At 41.3% G+C, this 16,811-nt stretch overlaps 1 protein-coding gene across 1 annotated transcript in view; it reads right to left on the minus strand.

Annotated features, from left to right (window-relative positions):
* LOC306828085 (ephrin type-B receptor 1-like) overlaps window positions 1-16,811 on the minus strand; it is an 86,891-nt gene extending 70,080 nt beyond the window's left edge. Inside the window, exon 1 of the mRNA XM_079350305.1 lies at window positions 16,492-16,811. Within this exon, the coding sequence (XP_079206431.1) occupies window positions 16,492-16,576 (85 nt within the window). The 5' untranslated portion in view covers window positions 16,577-16,811. The remainder of the gene's footprint in view (window positions 1-16,491) is intronic.

Consider the following 16,811-nt stretch of genomic DNA (forward strand, 5'->3'; position numbering starts at 1 on the left):
CTCTGCCTGTCTCCCTGGAGACACCAAAAAAGAAAGACAGAAACACAGAGAGAAAGAGGGGGACACATCAGCTGACCACACATGCCACCATGCCTCTGCTGCGTCTCCCCTGACAGACTCCATCTATCAGCGGGTCAATCTGTTGACAGATGTTGCAGCCTGGAAGACATCCGCTAGCTCAGCGAGACACCGTATGCTAGTTCAGAATGTGCGACACAGCTAAGAGACACATGCTTACACAGTGTGGCGCTTGGTCATGTCAGTGTGGAGCCGCAAGCTAACAGACTCTCTGCAGACCACAAAGAAGCTGCTGGCACGACCTCAGAGAGGAGGAAAAAGAGACAGCATGGGGGGTTATGTCTACGTCAATACATATACTGTAGTCATGTATTTGATCAATCACAAAAACATGCACTCACTTTAAAGTTTAGGTCCCCTACTTTAAAAAACAGACAAAAAATCCTAATTGAAACATAAAATATGTAGAATTGTATATGTTACTTTTGACATTACCTCAGATATTTCCATGTGATGAACTGGCTGTCAAAGCCAGAGAAATCCGCAATTTTACATTTGAAACGGGGCGTGTCTTATCATAACAGCCGCCATGACAGACACAACATGACACGCAGAAACACCAGATGTCAAAGACCGCTACAGAAGGATGTGGAAACTGCTTCACAAAGGTGCCGCATCGTGTGTTTAATTCCTAAAAGCCCAACCAGGAACAAGGTTTGCAAATTAGCCATAGCGAGAAGTCCTATGACACACTGCATCTGTTTCACTTTAATTAGCTGTAACAATGTCTACATGTATTGTCCCTGGTAAATAAACTGAATATAAATACAATAAATAAATATACTCATGTGACACCTTGGAGCTTTCTCATTAATTCACCGATGTTGACTCCTAATATGAACTGATTACTTTTTGGTTTCAGACTTTTAAAGCTTAATTTGCAACATCAGACAAAACATTTAATGCTAATGTAATAAACAACATTTAAATGCAAAAGCAAAGTAGTTTTTGCAGAGCGAGAGAATTCAAGAGGATAGGGACTTTCAGATCAACAGTTTCATAAATCTACTTGAATATCAGATTGAACAGGCTCCCTCGATAGATGAATTTGCTCCCCTTTGTTCCAAACTTTGAAGTGCTTGTTTTTGATTGCTTTATGTGGAGCTTTAACATGTACCACTTTAAATCCCCCGTTACATAATTAAACAGTGAGAGGCCACTTTCACACATTTTGGAGAGCTGCTTCAAAATCAAGAGCAGGCACAGGACAGAAATGGAAAAAAAATTCCATCAAAACCCATTTTTCTGTGCCCAGTATCCCATCAGATTTCTGTCACTGAGGTGAAGAGATCAGACCGAGGCGAGAGCTGAAAACTCCAGTGGGCCGAGTTCACCAAAAGGTCATCTGTACCGTGACCTGCCTCAGCTATTTTCTGAGCCAGTGAGGATGATTATGTAAATTCTGCATGCAAGCAAAGGTAAACCAAGCATACCTAAACAATTTCAGCAATGTGAAGGATATGTTTGGCCCTGAGGGGACCTCTTTGCTCCTTGAGGTAGAAACCTGAGGAGGATCAGTTACTAAGGGGGGGTTTGAGGAAGGACTGGAGGGAGAGACTGCAGAGATGGATGAAGCCATGAAGTAGATACATTGGTTGGAGGACTTTGTTTTGAAGCCATTTTGCCAGTTGCCTTTTTGTTCGATGCTTCTGAAGCGACACTTTTTGATGAGGAGGAGGATACACAATGCTACTCCACTATCCAGATTGAAAGGTTTCAGTGCGACTGACCTGTCAATCAAAAGGTCGCAGTCTGTGTTAAAGTATCTTCTGCTTGTTGTGATGTCTCTTTTACTCATTGACTGTGTATAACAAGTGGATGCAGTCATTGTAATATCACCAATTGGTGGTCTTTTAGTGGCGGTCATCTTTGTTTTGTATAGGATGTAACAATTCACTCAAGTCATGATATGATATGATTAACGATGCTGGGTTCACAATACGATTCTCTCACAAGTTTATTTTACAAAATGAGAATGTAGACAAATGATGATGAAAAAGATTCCTTGAGGGAATGAAAATCCACTTGTCAGTGTCGTCTGGCCTTTTAATGTTTCTTTTCTCTCAACAAGGGGAGATGATTGGAGCTTCTCATCGTGCTGTCGATTAAATGCTGCATCATGTTGGTTGTGCTATTCATATAGTTCCCCTGTCTTTTTGCAATATTCACACAGTTTTTGTCTGTCATCTTCTCACCTCGTCATTTTCTGTCTCAGGGATGCCAAAATGCTTCCACACCTTCCATTTAAAAGATGGTGGTGCATCCTCAATTTATAAATCTCTACAGCTGCTGTTGCTCACCCTATTATTGCGATTCATTTCAGAGTACGGATGTGAATCTTGACACCTTTGAATCAATTTATCACAATTTCACGATTATTCTTTACGTCCCTATTGTTTTGTCAATCAGTCATGTCCTTAATTAAGTTTAACTTTAATTCTTTACTTTGGATTTTACTGACTGAACAATAATGGAAGACTTCAAATCTATTACGTCTTTACTGAGGCAAAACAATTAAAAAAGAAAAGTAAGTCGCCCCCTGCTGGTCTTTATAAGATTCAAAGCACTTTAATTGGCATACTTTTCTTTACAGTTTTTTTTTTTTTTTGCCAAAGCAAACTTCTCCACTTGTCTTCTGACTACTCAAAGTTGAGACAGCAGGTCATATTCACATACAGACGGCAGAGGCTGTCCATCAGTATTAACTACTCTAATTTTACACATTCACACGCCACTGACGCAGCAGTGGGAGAAAAAAATGTGGTGTTGAGTGTCTCACCCAGGACACTTCAAAGTGTGCCTGCAGGAGCTGGGGATAAAACCCCTGACCTTTAACCGACTCTACCACTGAGCCACAGCCGCTTGGATTCTGGTCATATCCGTGTATGAGTGTGTGTGTAAAGGGGTAGTGGTGGCCGTAGTGTAACTCTTTGAATGGTCTGAAAGTGCAGGCCGTGTCTTTCAGATGGGTGATGCCCATCATCTGTGCTCTGAAGTCGCTGTTTGTTGGTTAGAGCAAACTGTCTGTCTTTTTGTGGGTGTGTGAGGGTCATCGAAGTCAAGTGTTGGTGTCCAGTCAACTGCATTGCTTCGCTTGAGCACCTCAAACACACACACACACACCAATAAGAGGTACACAAACAGATACATCCACAGCTACACTTCCGGTTTGACATGCTGTCATAACGATGTGCAGAGTTTCCTCCTGGAATCGACCCTGAGGACTGCTACACAACAGCTGCATACGACCCTGCTTTTACTCCCTGACTCTCTGTGGAGCTTCCTCCTCTCCTCTCCACCTCTGCACTTCCTCCTCTGTCTTTTACTTACTGTGGGTCTTGAAGGGCAGTTTGTCAGAGGTAAAGTATACATTTGTTCCCAGAATGACTATAACTCTTTGCTGAGGCTTTCCAAAGTCCCCTTAGTAGTAACAGTACATTTACAGGACTACAGTAGAGCAAGGGATGCACAACTTGGACATCCCTCAACTCTTTACCTTTTTATCGTGATCAATGACAAAATACAGTCACTTCAATTCATGTTCCTGTCAGATTGCTTAGTGTTTACCTAAATGCAGATTCCTTTATGACTACTGTACCTCAGGTTCTTTATTGGGCTATTGAGTTGTTATTTCCGTCTTTCCTGCAGTTGTTTCTCAGACGCCGCCAACAAAACTTGACATTAATCTTTCAAATGTCTTGACAGCTACAGAGCGATGGGGACCACTGAGGCAACATGATCGCAAGCGCTTGACCCTCTTTCAAAACACAGTAACTTGCAGCATTTTACCAAACCACATCTTTAACAATGTCAGCAGTGTGTCAGCAATGTTTACGATGAGTAAATGTTACACAAGAAGTAACTGTAAAATCACAAATGTTTTTGTCATATTTGAACTTGAAAGATATTACAAGAAATGTCCTTAAATTGCAGAGTTTGACAAGTGTGACACTGAGAGTTAAATGCAGAGTTGTCTGTTGCAGTGCTGCTTTCACTTAGGTATGCTCAGAGGCTGCTGGTGTTCAAGTCTAAGGACAAACAGCCAACTCCTTTATTGAAACAAAAAAATTGAAAATTTCCGAAAAACGTTTTTTTCAACCATTTGTTGAATGAAAAATAGATTTCATTCTTAGATGGTACGAAAGATGTGATGGAACAAAGAGCAGGAACAAAACCAACATGTCTGAAGACTTTTTTAAAGTTTTTTCCAGTCACGTATTCACGACCCACTAAAAACAGCTCTGCTCCGACCCACCAGTTGAGAACCACTGTTCTAGAGAAAAGGAGATGTCATTCGCGCAGTGCAGTACACCCATATGAGATGGTCGGTGTGTGTACTTTTGATTACACAGCAGAGGTTCAGACCTGCACCCATATAAAAAATTCATTTTCCGTCTTCTTCTTTGGGATGAAGAGACGTGTTAGAGCTGAGAGGCAGGTGGATCATGGCTTAAAGCACACAGTGCAGCATGTGCACCATGTTTGCTGTGTGAAGATTAAATCTGGATCGTGACCAGCAGGATGATGCACGCCATCCTTTATCACTATACAATTCATTTAGCAGACGCATTTATCCAAAGTGACGAATGCTGAGAGTGTTAACACAAGCAAGGATCGATAGAGGAGGAAACAACGTCAGAAAGTGCGAATGAACAGCTTTAAGTCTGATTGGATACACAGGCAGGCACAGAGGCAAAGCACTTAATATAGAGTCATTAACAACAACATCGACAGCTACTCTTGAGGTTTCTAATCAGCTTATCAGCATCAAAACCATCTTAAGTTGAGCATTATTGGCACAGCGGTTAGTGTGCACACCCCATGTTCGGAGACTACGGTCATCCAAGCAGACGGCCCGGGTTTGAATCTGACCTGTGGCTCCTTTGCTGCATGCTATTCACAACTCTCTCTCCCGTCTCCCTGATTTCTGACTCTATAGTCTGGTCTCTCTATAAAAAGGCACAAAAAGCCAAAAATGAATCTTAAAAAAAAAACATTCTATATATTATGAATATCTTTAAGTGTGTCGGTGTTCAGGAAAGAGCTGGGGCTTTAGCTTTTCCTTAAAGGTGCATAGACCATGTGACGTCTCTTTAGTAGTTGGGATATTTGTCAACAAGTGAAGCTATTGTTTGTGGATAAATCAACACACAAAAGACTTGCACCTTTAAAGATGTTGGTGTATAAAGGCTGCTCGATTGTTCTAACTTGTGTGTGCCTACTTGTATGTTTTCATACAAGTAGGTTATGATTTAAATTCTGCTGCAGTCAAACATTGTCAGGCTGGATTACAAGCCTGTTAACAGCCTCTCAAACACTTAGAGCTTGTTAAAATGGCTCCCTGTTGGGCGGGACATGACACTTATTGGCTTGCTGCTCTATGTATTAAACTGCAGAAGGCTAACCACTGGGTTCATTGTCTCTTTCTTCATGTCTTTTCTTGCTTGAACTCATTTTCCGTCCTCCTCCAGTTCTTTTTGGTTCTGTACATCTCTCGGGAGATTTGCTATCAAAACTGCTGTCACGCAGAGTAAAACTGTCAAACTTAAATTGCCCCCGTCGCTCTCCTGATGTTCTACCTGCCCTAGTTTTTTTATGCTTTGACCCCTTTTGATTGAAAATTTAGAGAGGAAATAAAAAGAATGAAAGTAAGAGTTCACAAAAAATACAAGTCTGAAATGTGGGGTCACACTACGTGCACGGTTCAAGTGTGTGACATTTTGCCAGACAAAAGTCGACACTCAGAGTACACATGTCGGACCTGAACAATAACCTTCCTCTCAAATGCGATCAGTTTCCCTCTTTGTCCTGAGCAGAACCCCTGAATGCCTGACTGCTCCAGCAGAGCAGCTTAGCGACCCACAGAACAGAAGTTTGTGTCTGTACAAGGCGGCTGAGTCTGAAGTCGGGTACTGCTTTTAAAAGACCTGACGCTCAGTCAACCTACTGCGAGTTGGAAGGTCGTGACAGTGAAAAGAAACTGTGCAGGGAGAAAGGAAAGACTGTAAGCTCCACACTGATTAATTGTGATATTAAGTTAATAATTTATGTCCTTTATCCAGGAAAGAACTCCTTTGTATTTTACAGGTTACAGCTTCTCTAAAATGTAAGAACTTGAAGGGTTTTTCCTGTTCATTCATATTACTGTCAAAGTAACATTTCCAGGAGTTGCATGTTTTTACTAAATGACCAAAAGGTCGTTGATAGGTCCAACACAACCTGATCCCTCTAACTGTTTAGGTACTGTATAATTTCATTAATGCATTTTTTTCCCTCTGTAGATTTTGCCACTGACAGCATCATGAATCGCAAAGGTAGAAATATTTCAAAACCAATTGAAACAAAGGCGCGACACCCCTTATCAATGCCATGTCACAGTTCTAGAAACCTCTGATGCTTTTTTTTTTTTCACAAACTTTGTGAGCCTACCCATTCTGTTTTTTTGCGAATTACAATGATCTGGACAAATCTGAGAACATTTTTACAAATCTGCATCTTAATTTGACAAACTCAACAGATGACAGTGTTCAGGTTGCAGATGTATCAACCATATGGAAAAAGGAAGTCTTCCCTGGAATGGGTTTATCACTGGCTTCATCAGATTTTGAATATTGGCATCTGTTCCCAGAGACATATATCGTCTTCCGACGATGATGTACGATGATTGCAGATGGCTGTGAGATTGGGAGACCATCCCCCCAACAAACGCCTTTATTTCAAGGTGAGGAAAAATCACTGAAGTGCAATTCTCTCCCCCATTATGTCCTCTTCCCCTTTTTCTTTTGCTCCGGCAGTGACACAGTCCTTAATATCTAGCACGGCTATCCATGAGACCATATGCCCACGGCGGGGGCCCTGAAGAGGCTGGCAGAAGGCCCATTCTCAACCAGAAAATAAATAATGGGCCATTATGCTCAATCATATGCTGAGCTATACAGGTTTGAAGCTCAGAGGCGCAGTATGCAGCATGCAGGAGAATAGAGGAGAAAAGAGCACAATAGAGTGAGTACTTCTAGTGCTCTGATTTGCTACTAAAATGACTTAACAAACTAGCTTAGACTGCTCAGCCCCAGAAAAGATGCTTTAGACAAAATAAAGGGATCCTAACTCGCACACATGTTCTGTTTCACAAGGGTGACAGTAGAAAAAGAAACTACAGTTTTATAGATTCTTTGTCAAAAGTGTCAAAGTATTATCGTTGAACCATCAACAGCTAGACTCAGTAAATGTACACTGCACTCCAAATGACTTGTCCTTAATGTGACACTTAGGGGTTACATTTTCTACTGCAAAATGATTGTAGGCTGAAAATGGCTGGCGAGGCAGCTAACCAAACGCAAGATGAAAACAGGACAATTATAGAGAGCAGGCAAAGCATTTTTTCTCATTTGATTCAGAGTTACCCCATAGCTTCAACCCAAATGCCAAGCTAGCAAGTCCCAAACCAGTGCAATGAACGCTAAGGTTGCTATGTTGATCTTTACACCAATCAAAGTTTTGGACCGTATCTGCGATCCAAGATAGTACTTGTCAGATTCAGTGAAATAATGACATGAAACTTGTGGCCTTATTCTGCAGTAAGCTACTCCCAAACTGAGTAAAGCTCCTAAAAGCTTTTTATAAGAGGCCATTCAACAATAAAGAAGAAATAAGTAAACTAATAGAGGCTTCAACAGGTACAAACAAATGTCCAGGTGACTTCTTTTGGTGGCCAACTTGTCTTCTTCTGCTCAATTAACCGGCAGATAAACGCAATTTTTAAAGCTTAGCCAACTTTTGCCAGGAAGCTGGTTTAGCTGCTTTAAAAACTTTGATGCAAAGATGCCTCAATTACCTTTAACTTTTAATCATGCTTCAAAAAGTCACTAACATGTTCTTGATGAATGGAATGGAAACATTGACTTATGTCTCTGAAGTGGAATAATGCTCCTGCTGCCGCTGAGCCATCACGAAAGGAAAACGACAGCCATCAAGAAACAATCGCTGCTTCCCAATCAGCCGGATTTGCCTTCAAAAGATACAAATACTTCCAGATTCCCTCGTAGGTGTATTTGCCATGAGAGGCCTGAGGTTAAGATAAATTAGATATATTTCATTGGTGGAGTCTAGAGTGTAGAGAAATTGTTTTGCCTTTGCCAGAAACAAAGGGTAATTGATTCTACAGCTTACCTTGCATGTTGAATAGAAGAGGACAGAAGGGCTTAAATAGCATGCCATTGACATCTGTCTAACACACGGCTGACTTGATGTGACTCTTTGAGCTGCAAATTAGTTAAAGTGACAGAATAATGGACCCGAGTGAAGGGAAGGGGGGAATTTTAAGTGAAAACAAAGGATTCTTTTATGTCTCTTATGCCCACCAGAGCTCTATTCTCTAACAGTATCAATTAGAGTTTCATATCCGGGGAATATAATCTATTTAGACTGGTTTGTTATGCAAATAACCTTAGGAGTTTGGGTGGTGAAGTGTTTTATAATTTGCAAGCCTTCTGCTTCTCTCTGCAGCTAAAATCAATTAATGCTCTTAAACATGTCAAGACTGGCAGCTGTGGAGGATAAAACAGTGGTTGTACAGTAGGTAAATGATTGACTGCCTCTTACATGAATGATTCACTCAGAGGGTTGTAAACAGCACCCCCATCTTGTACTTTTGGCAACATGTTCTTTGTCAATTCTGCTTAAAAAAAAAAATGTTTTGGTTTCTTTTTGGTATTTTATATCACTTTCCCTGCTCTCAATCTCATTCCCAACAGGCAAATAATGTCAATGCAAAAATATGATGAAGACAGTCGAGCATTTTGCTGCCTATGAGCCAAAAATATCTGTCAGGAGTTGGTGGAGACCAAAACCAAGCTTAAACAACAGTTACAGTTAGCCTTCAAATGGACGGATACTTAAATTTAAAGAAATGCAAATCAACAATGGGTATCAAGAAACTGTATGTTAAAGGACAGCAAAGCTAATGGAGAAACCATACTCCTATCTGTTTTTACAGTAACAGCTCAGTTGGGGGAAAGCGATGCGTCTTTATAAGTCTACTTATTCAGCTGTTTGGTTTTAGTAAAATGCCAACCACACTTAAATTATTTTACGTTGTACGTGTGATGGAGCTCAAGACGTACCGCACAGAGAGCATTACAAAGAAAAAGCCAAACAAGGTAAAACAATAAGTTTTTGTTAACTATAATCAGAGTGGAAAATGTGGAAAATCTAATTGAAAAGAAGTAAATTTTAAAATGAGAACTGTTCGTCGTACTTATAAATGTCATGTTTTGGCATTTATGTGAGGTTCAATTCAATGGAAAGTATTTAATTCAGGTGTTAAAGCAGTAAACACAATTCTCTCATGAGATGTATCTTTTTACATTGAGCCATCTTTTCAGTCAGGTCTTGATTTTTTGCACCAAATAAGTATTGGTATTAACAAAATACTAATGATGCCCAACCCTAATGCTCATGTACATATTTAAGTATTGCAACTGTTGGCAAGAAAAATTACAATTATTGACTACGAGCATAAACTACCACGAGGTCAATTGTGCTGCCCGTTACTGGTTTTGCTTCAGCCACGACTGAGCCCAAAGTTGGACTCAAGTTGGACAAAGTCAGAGACAAAAATGAGGTCAGAAGAAATTTAATGTTCAACCTTTTGAGCTGTCAAATTATGGCACAATTAAAAATGAATAAGACAGAGCCAGACAGACCTAACATACCCAAACAGTTTGAATATTTTATTGTCTATGTCTATGCATTGAAGCGAACTCTCCCATCTCCCAAAACACAGCTCTGAATGGATAATGTGCCAAGCTTTTCAGCACTAAGACCTTTAAAGGCTTTCATCTTGGCAGATGATTTGTAGAGTACTTTGTGACCAAAAACATTTGGTATAAAACAGGCAAAAGTCTGCATTGAAAATGTACCCCGGAAACTGACATGACTCATCGCTAATAAAAGGAAACGGATAGTTGAGTTGTGTGAAAATTCACAGGCTGGGTGTGAAAATTCATAGATTAGGATATATTTTTTCACACCAACAGAACTTCTTAATCACATCTCAGTAAACATTGAGTGTGTTTTGCCAGAGATGACTTCCTCAACAACTGAAAACTGTGATATTGAAGTCGGATAGCCTGTGGGTGAGGCGGCTGACTGATCTGAAATTGCCTCTTGATGCCCAATTCGCTGTGGGAAATACAGCCCAAAAAAAAATAAAAAAAAAATAAAAAAATGAAGGACTCAGAGTCTCTCTGCAAAAGGTAAATATTCCCACAGGTTCCAAGCACCTGAAGGAGAAGGCAAACCAAATTATTCTGAAACAATTCAATTTTATGTGGAGATAAATATTTTATTCTGAAAGAAAGCCCTGAGGAGAAATAGACTGGGAAACAATGGTGTAAAAGCCTCAAGACTGGTGCGATGGATCCTCCTCCATGCAGCTACTTTTCCCCAGTTCAACTATCTGTCTGTCACATTGATAACCTGTCAACAGATGAATATAGCAACCACATCTTTAAAACATGAGCTGGCAGAGAGAGCATGGAGCAGGGTACAGCCAGGCGTGTGTGTGTGTGTGTGGTAGAGCAGTGTGTCATCTGCATATCAGTTTGCAATAAATGTGTGATACGTTTCCCCATGTGGATCATTTGTTGCACAAGAACACACACTGAACAAAGTCAATAATTAAAGCTTGTCATATTAGTAGCAGCATCTAAAGAAGGATCTGAGATGTTTAACCTTTAGCATTCCCACCAGATGACAGATGGGGCACGACATGTATGTTTTCACACTTCTCCAGGGGATAGGACGAAAATAGGGTATGTGTAGGAGCAGAAATAATATGTGCATGGCAATCATATGCATATTTTGTATATATACTCCCGTCTGTAGAAGGGCAAACTTGAGTTGTCTAAATTGGGCTCCAACGACAGCAGCAGCTCTTGCATGAAAAAAGTTAAAAATCAAAACTCAACACTGACACAAATCAGCGATTTCAGCCTGCTGCTGCTGCTGCTGCTGCTGCTGCTGCTGCTGCTGCGGCTGCGGCTGCTGACGGAGCGTTTGGTTCACACACAGATGACTTTGCCATCCCTCCCGCAGGCTCTTGTTTGTGGGATATGTAGCACTTACACCTAACAATATCTGCTGGGTCAGGGTTTGTATTGACTTTCAAAATTTCAGGGTCAAACGCTGGATTACAGAATGGCAATTTGGTCTCTGCGAAAAGCTGTGACACCTGAGGGAATGTGAGGTCAGAGTATTAGTGCAGCAATTTCAGGCTACACAGATGACAGGAAACAGTTATGGTCAGAGTTATGTCTTCTTTATATTTTCCCTTCATGATAGCAAACCTTTTTTCAGTAGCTCTGATCTCTCCAAAATAAGACCTCATGACTTTATGCTTGGTAAAAGCTTCTGATGGAGACTTTTCAACAACACATTTTTTTCTGTACTGACATTAACAGGATGATGGCCAGATTTTTTTAGGGGGGCTTTAAACTGATATATTTCAAATACAATATGTGAATGTATAAAAAATTACTAACAAACACAAGACAAGAACTGAATTAAGCTGTGTATTTGAGACGAGCCATATGAGGATTTTACACTAAGAGGAATTTTTGATGAAGATTTTAAACTGTTTCTCATCATTTATCTATATAAACCTGATTGCAGTTTTTCTTTCCATTTCTATGTACTGAAAGTTAGAGGAGCTTTATAACCAATGACACTCTAGATATTTTCCACTATCTCAGTATTTTTTACAGACACAGCTTGTGGCCTTCATCAGGCTCATCCAAAAAAAAGTTATCCTTTGTCCAAGAAGTTTAAGATGCTTTTGTCTGGCCAAAGATTCAGCCTGATGGCATATAGGTCAAAGAGAAAAACAAAAGTAATGTGCCTTTTTAAACCACTCATGTTTTTTTTATCTATTCTACTTATTGTCAATTTGACTTTTACTTCTTAGTCCGTCTTATATTGTATGCTGATTGTTGGCTATGTATGTTTTTAACAGCTGACTACATGCTTACAGGAGTAATAAAGGCAAATGAACTTGAATTCCAAACAAGCACAAGCTCCTGTATGTGCCTTAATGAAAAGGACAAGAGATTTTAAGTATTCCTTGTTTCATCTGAAATTTTCCCTCTCTGTTGAATTAATCTGTTTAAACTGTGCAGTCATATTGGAGCAATCTGGCACAAGGCTTTCCTTCAGGGAAAATACATTTCTATCTGTTGCGGCTTTAATTAGCAAGTTGTAAATATATATATATTATTATGTATTTATATTGGCTCAGTGCTTGTTTCAGTTGAGCTTCACATGAAAGTTTTTAGAGGAGAAGTTACAAAGTGAACAGAACAGAGGGCGTGTCAGCAGTGGATCCGTTTTATACCAACAGGCTCGGATCAGCGCATACATCAGTTCATTAAGCACCTACTCAGCATGAAAAGACCACCATGACCACGAAACAACCTCACACCCACACTGTACCTGTTCAGCTCCCCTCTCTATACTCACCTCCTCTGTCTCCAGCACGCACACACACACACACACACACACACACACACACACACACACAGGGTTCTGTTTAATCAAAAATAGACCTGCCCTTCAACACATTTACATGTCTCATAATGGGGGAGCCTCACTACGGAGCCCGTCATTACGCGCGCCATTAAAACACAGCAGCAGACTAATCTAGCGCTTCCATAAGGGACAGAAGACTCAGCAGCAGCAGAAGGAGGAGCAGGAGGAGAAGCTGTAAAGGACACGGGAGGAGCGGCAGACTGTGGATGCAGCAGCAGGAGAGGAGAGACGCATTCAAAAAGGAGGTGGACGCATTGTTCAAAGGAGTTTGAAAAAGGTGAAAGAGAATAAGGAGAGCAAAGGGGACAGAATCAAAGATATTTTGGGAGGGGTAGAAGAAAAGATCAGAAAGTAAGTGACATGGGTTTCACTGGCAGAAGTAGGAGCAGTGTGCAAGAGAGAGCAGCTGGTGGAGGAGCAAAAGAAGCAGCGAAAAAATGATGCTTTAGGTAAGCGATCAGAGAGGATGTTTGGGGAGAATTGGAAGGAGTGGCAACATTTAGTGAGGCTGGAGAGGGACACTGGGAGTTGATATTTGTGCAAGAACAAGGATTAATACCTGGGAAAGGAGCTAAGGGAGAAACATAGGAGGGCGTTTGGGGAGGAGTAGCAGGAAGACTGGAACCATTAAAGAATGCCGGAGGAGAAACGGATGCAGCGAGGAGTTAGAAAGAGGAGTAGCAAAAAGGAAGAAACTATAAGTGACGCTTCTGAGGAGGAAGGTTAAGGAGGAGATGTTTTCGGGAGTAGGGCTAAGTAAAAACAATGCTTTGGAAGAAACACAGGGTCTGTGAGGACATTCAGAGATGAGGGAGGAGCAGAAGGAGGTGATATTCGTCGAAAAACCTGTCAATATTTAAGAGGGAACGAAGTGAGTAGAGTAGATTCAATTTGAGATGTTCTCTGGGAGGAGTAGAAGAAAGATGTGTACCATTGAGAGACGTCAGAAGAGGAGAAGGAGTAAGGGATGCAACAGGAACAGACGGAGCAGCAGGTAGAGTAAAGAAGAAATGAGGCTCGGGGATAAAAGCAGGATCAACAGTAACTAATGCTTTGAATGCTCAATGTGTACATTGGACTGCGCACAGGCAGGAGAAACAGCATAAATAGATTATAAAAAGGAGCAGCAGGAAGTGATAAATGGCCAGCAACAAAGGGCTGTCTGTGTAAAGGGAGCATAGGGTAAAATAGGAGGTGCGTTCTTTGGAAGAAGGATGAAGGATTTTGCCGGAGAAGCTTTAAAAAAGTGTGTTGAAAGCAGCTTAGTACGAAATAGCAGTACGCAATTAGAAATGGAGGAGCAACAACACTCGGAGATAATAAAGAGGAGCAGCAGGAAGTGATATTTGCGAAGGAGCACATGGTGAGTCTTGGGGAGAAGTTGGGGAGAAACAGAAGTTGGGTAATGCATAGCATGGCGTATTAATAGGAAGAGATTATCCAGAGGAGCAGCAGGAGGTGATGTTTTTGGAAGAACGAGGGGTGATTCTTGGCAAGTATCAACAGGGCCGTCGAGAGGAGATTAGAGGGAGAAATGAAAGAAGCAAGTGAGGCTCAAGAAGGAGCAGAATGGAGTAAGAGGAGCATGAAAACAGCAGGGGGCGGAGCTGTTGCTTGGAGAGGAGCAACAGGAGGCGACGCAGAGGAAGAAACAGCAGGAGCAGCAACATTCGAAGAAAGCCGAAAGCAGGAGGCGCAGGAGCAAGAGACTGGAAAAAATGCGACGTGTTTTTGTAGGCCTCGCCCGAAGAAGCTTCGCCATGGGTTCGAACATGAAGTCAGAGAAACACACGTTTCTGGTGCGTAGCTGTTTCGTTCAGCAGGATAATCTTTACACATGAACACCACTTTTATGAAATTTGAAGAGTTAATGCAGCCGAGAGAAGTGAAAAGCTAACGTTATGCTACAAGGTAACTACACGGTTGATTTTGACGTCATGGCCGTCATGCTTCATCGATCTATTCAGCGGTTTTGACAAGCTAGCAAAACCGTAGCTTATCTTTATTAACCTTATATTTACAAGAGCACTGAAAATCATGACTAAAAGCTGAGAGGAGGATTAGTGAGAGAGTTCCCGTCGTGATGACAGTTTAATGTCTCGACATGCGTATGCGTAAAAACTTTAAAATTCACAAGCAGGGGTCTTAGCTAACATAGTTTATCTTGTCTAAGAAAATCTCTTAAGCTCGTGTTCACCACAGACCTTATTTCAGGCGTCTAACCACAAACCCATTCAAAATCCACATTGACTTTTAGAGTTAGGAACACATGGCGCTAAAATGCTAACTCCCTTCCGAGTTTTAGGACTCAATCCTGTGCCAGTCTATGATATGTATCAATTTAAGGCTTAATGAGGAGGAGCAGCAGGATGGGATGTGTGTGGAGGAGGAACAAGTTGGGAGTCTTCAGGAGGAGAAGCAGTGAGTTGTGCTCTGGGAGGAGCGACAGAAGAAGCTGGAGGTCAGGGCTGGTTAGAAGGAAGAGGAGCCGGTGAATTTTAAGAAAGAGGATGTTAGTTGAAGAGCAGGAGTTGAGTTCAACGCTTGGAAAGAAGCAACAGAAGTAGCAGGAGGTGATAGAAAGGAAGAAGCAGCAGCCACAACCCAGCGTAGAGCAGAAGGAAAGGCACATCAGGAGGATTGGTATGAGAAGCAGGAGGTCTTGTTTGGTGAATAGCAGTGATGCTCTGGGAGGAGCAGGAGAAAGGAAAGGAGCAGCAGGTGCAAAATGAAGCTTCGAGGGAGGCGGTGATGCTGGAGGTGTTTGAAGAAAGGAAAGAGGAGGTGAAAGGAAAAAGGGTCAGAAGGTGAGGTTTGAGAAGGAGATGGGTGAGATGATACTTCATGGGCGGATCAACAGGAGGTGATGTTTGGGTGGAGGAAGCAGATCCACAGAGTAACTGCACCTGTGAGCTTTAATCATGCTTCACTTCTCTGCTTCAAGTGAGCTGCAGCGTGTGTTCATAGAAATAGAGAAACGCAGCAATGTTTGGATTATATTTGGGAAAATTACCTGCCACTTAGTGCAGAAAGATTATTCGTGCGGATCTAATTGAAGCACCTAATGTGACACAATTATGTACAATCAAACAAAATGGCATTGGAATTAAGATTAATCCATGCTTGGTAGTGGTTTGCATGTATTTCAGGCCTTTTAGATTCATCAGAAGACTGTTTTTTATCGTAAGATCATCAAGAAAGATTGTGACAATGTACAAAAAATGCATTTTTAGGAGAGGAGGTATTGAATGTATAGCATCCAGGTTTTTTTGTCATTCGATAGATAGATAGATAGATAGATAGATAGATAGATAGATAGATAGATAGATAGAGCCTCTAACGATGAGCATTAAAAGAAAAGTGGAATTGGATATAAGATGTGTTCATACATTTTGCGTAGATTTGAGAGATTCCGGTGAAAAAAACGAGTTTAAATCCAGGATAATTAGATATGGAAATTACATACTAGACACTTTATTGCCATTTCATATCCTTCATGTTTTGTACAATGAGATCTTCAACCTCCAGTGAAGCCCAGTCATAGTTCTGCACTGTCCCAAAATCCCCCTGCTACCTGACATCTCTAAATTAAACCCATAACACACCCCGCTCAACTTCTCGTGATAAATCCCCACGCAATAAAAATCACATTTTAGTGTTTTAACAGCCATGGACTGCTGCCACAAAATACAACTAGACGTCTTTTTTTTCCACAAAGCTAATAAGTCTTAAAATAAAAAGCTGAGACAAAGCAGCTTTAATGATAGTTAGTGCATACATGAACTCTTCACATTGCACCATCTGAACACTGCCTCTCCGCACACCTACCTTCCACCGCGCAGACACAAGTCATCACACAGACGAGCAGAGTGGCCGGTATGGTCCACATGTCTCCCCGTCTGTCCTCTCCCATTATCCCGCTGACAGAAAGAAAGAAAATCCCACAGAAACACGCTGTATTCCTCTGGTGAACAGTCACATCTCCGCCTTCAGTGTGTGCATGTGCATGTGTGTGTGTGTGCGTGTGTGTGTGCCTGTACTTGACAGTGCAGCACCGGCAGAGTCAACGGGGACTGAAGCGGATACACTGCTGGTAAATCTCTCTCTCTCTCTCTCTCTCTCTCTCTCTCTCTCTCTCTCTCTCTCTC

The sequence above is a fragment of the Symphodus melops genome (assembly GCF_947650265.1).
Source record: "Symphodus melops genome assembly, chromosome: 8".
NCBI lineage: Eukaryota > Metazoa > Chordata > Actinopteri > Labriformes > Labridae > Symphodus > Symphodus melops.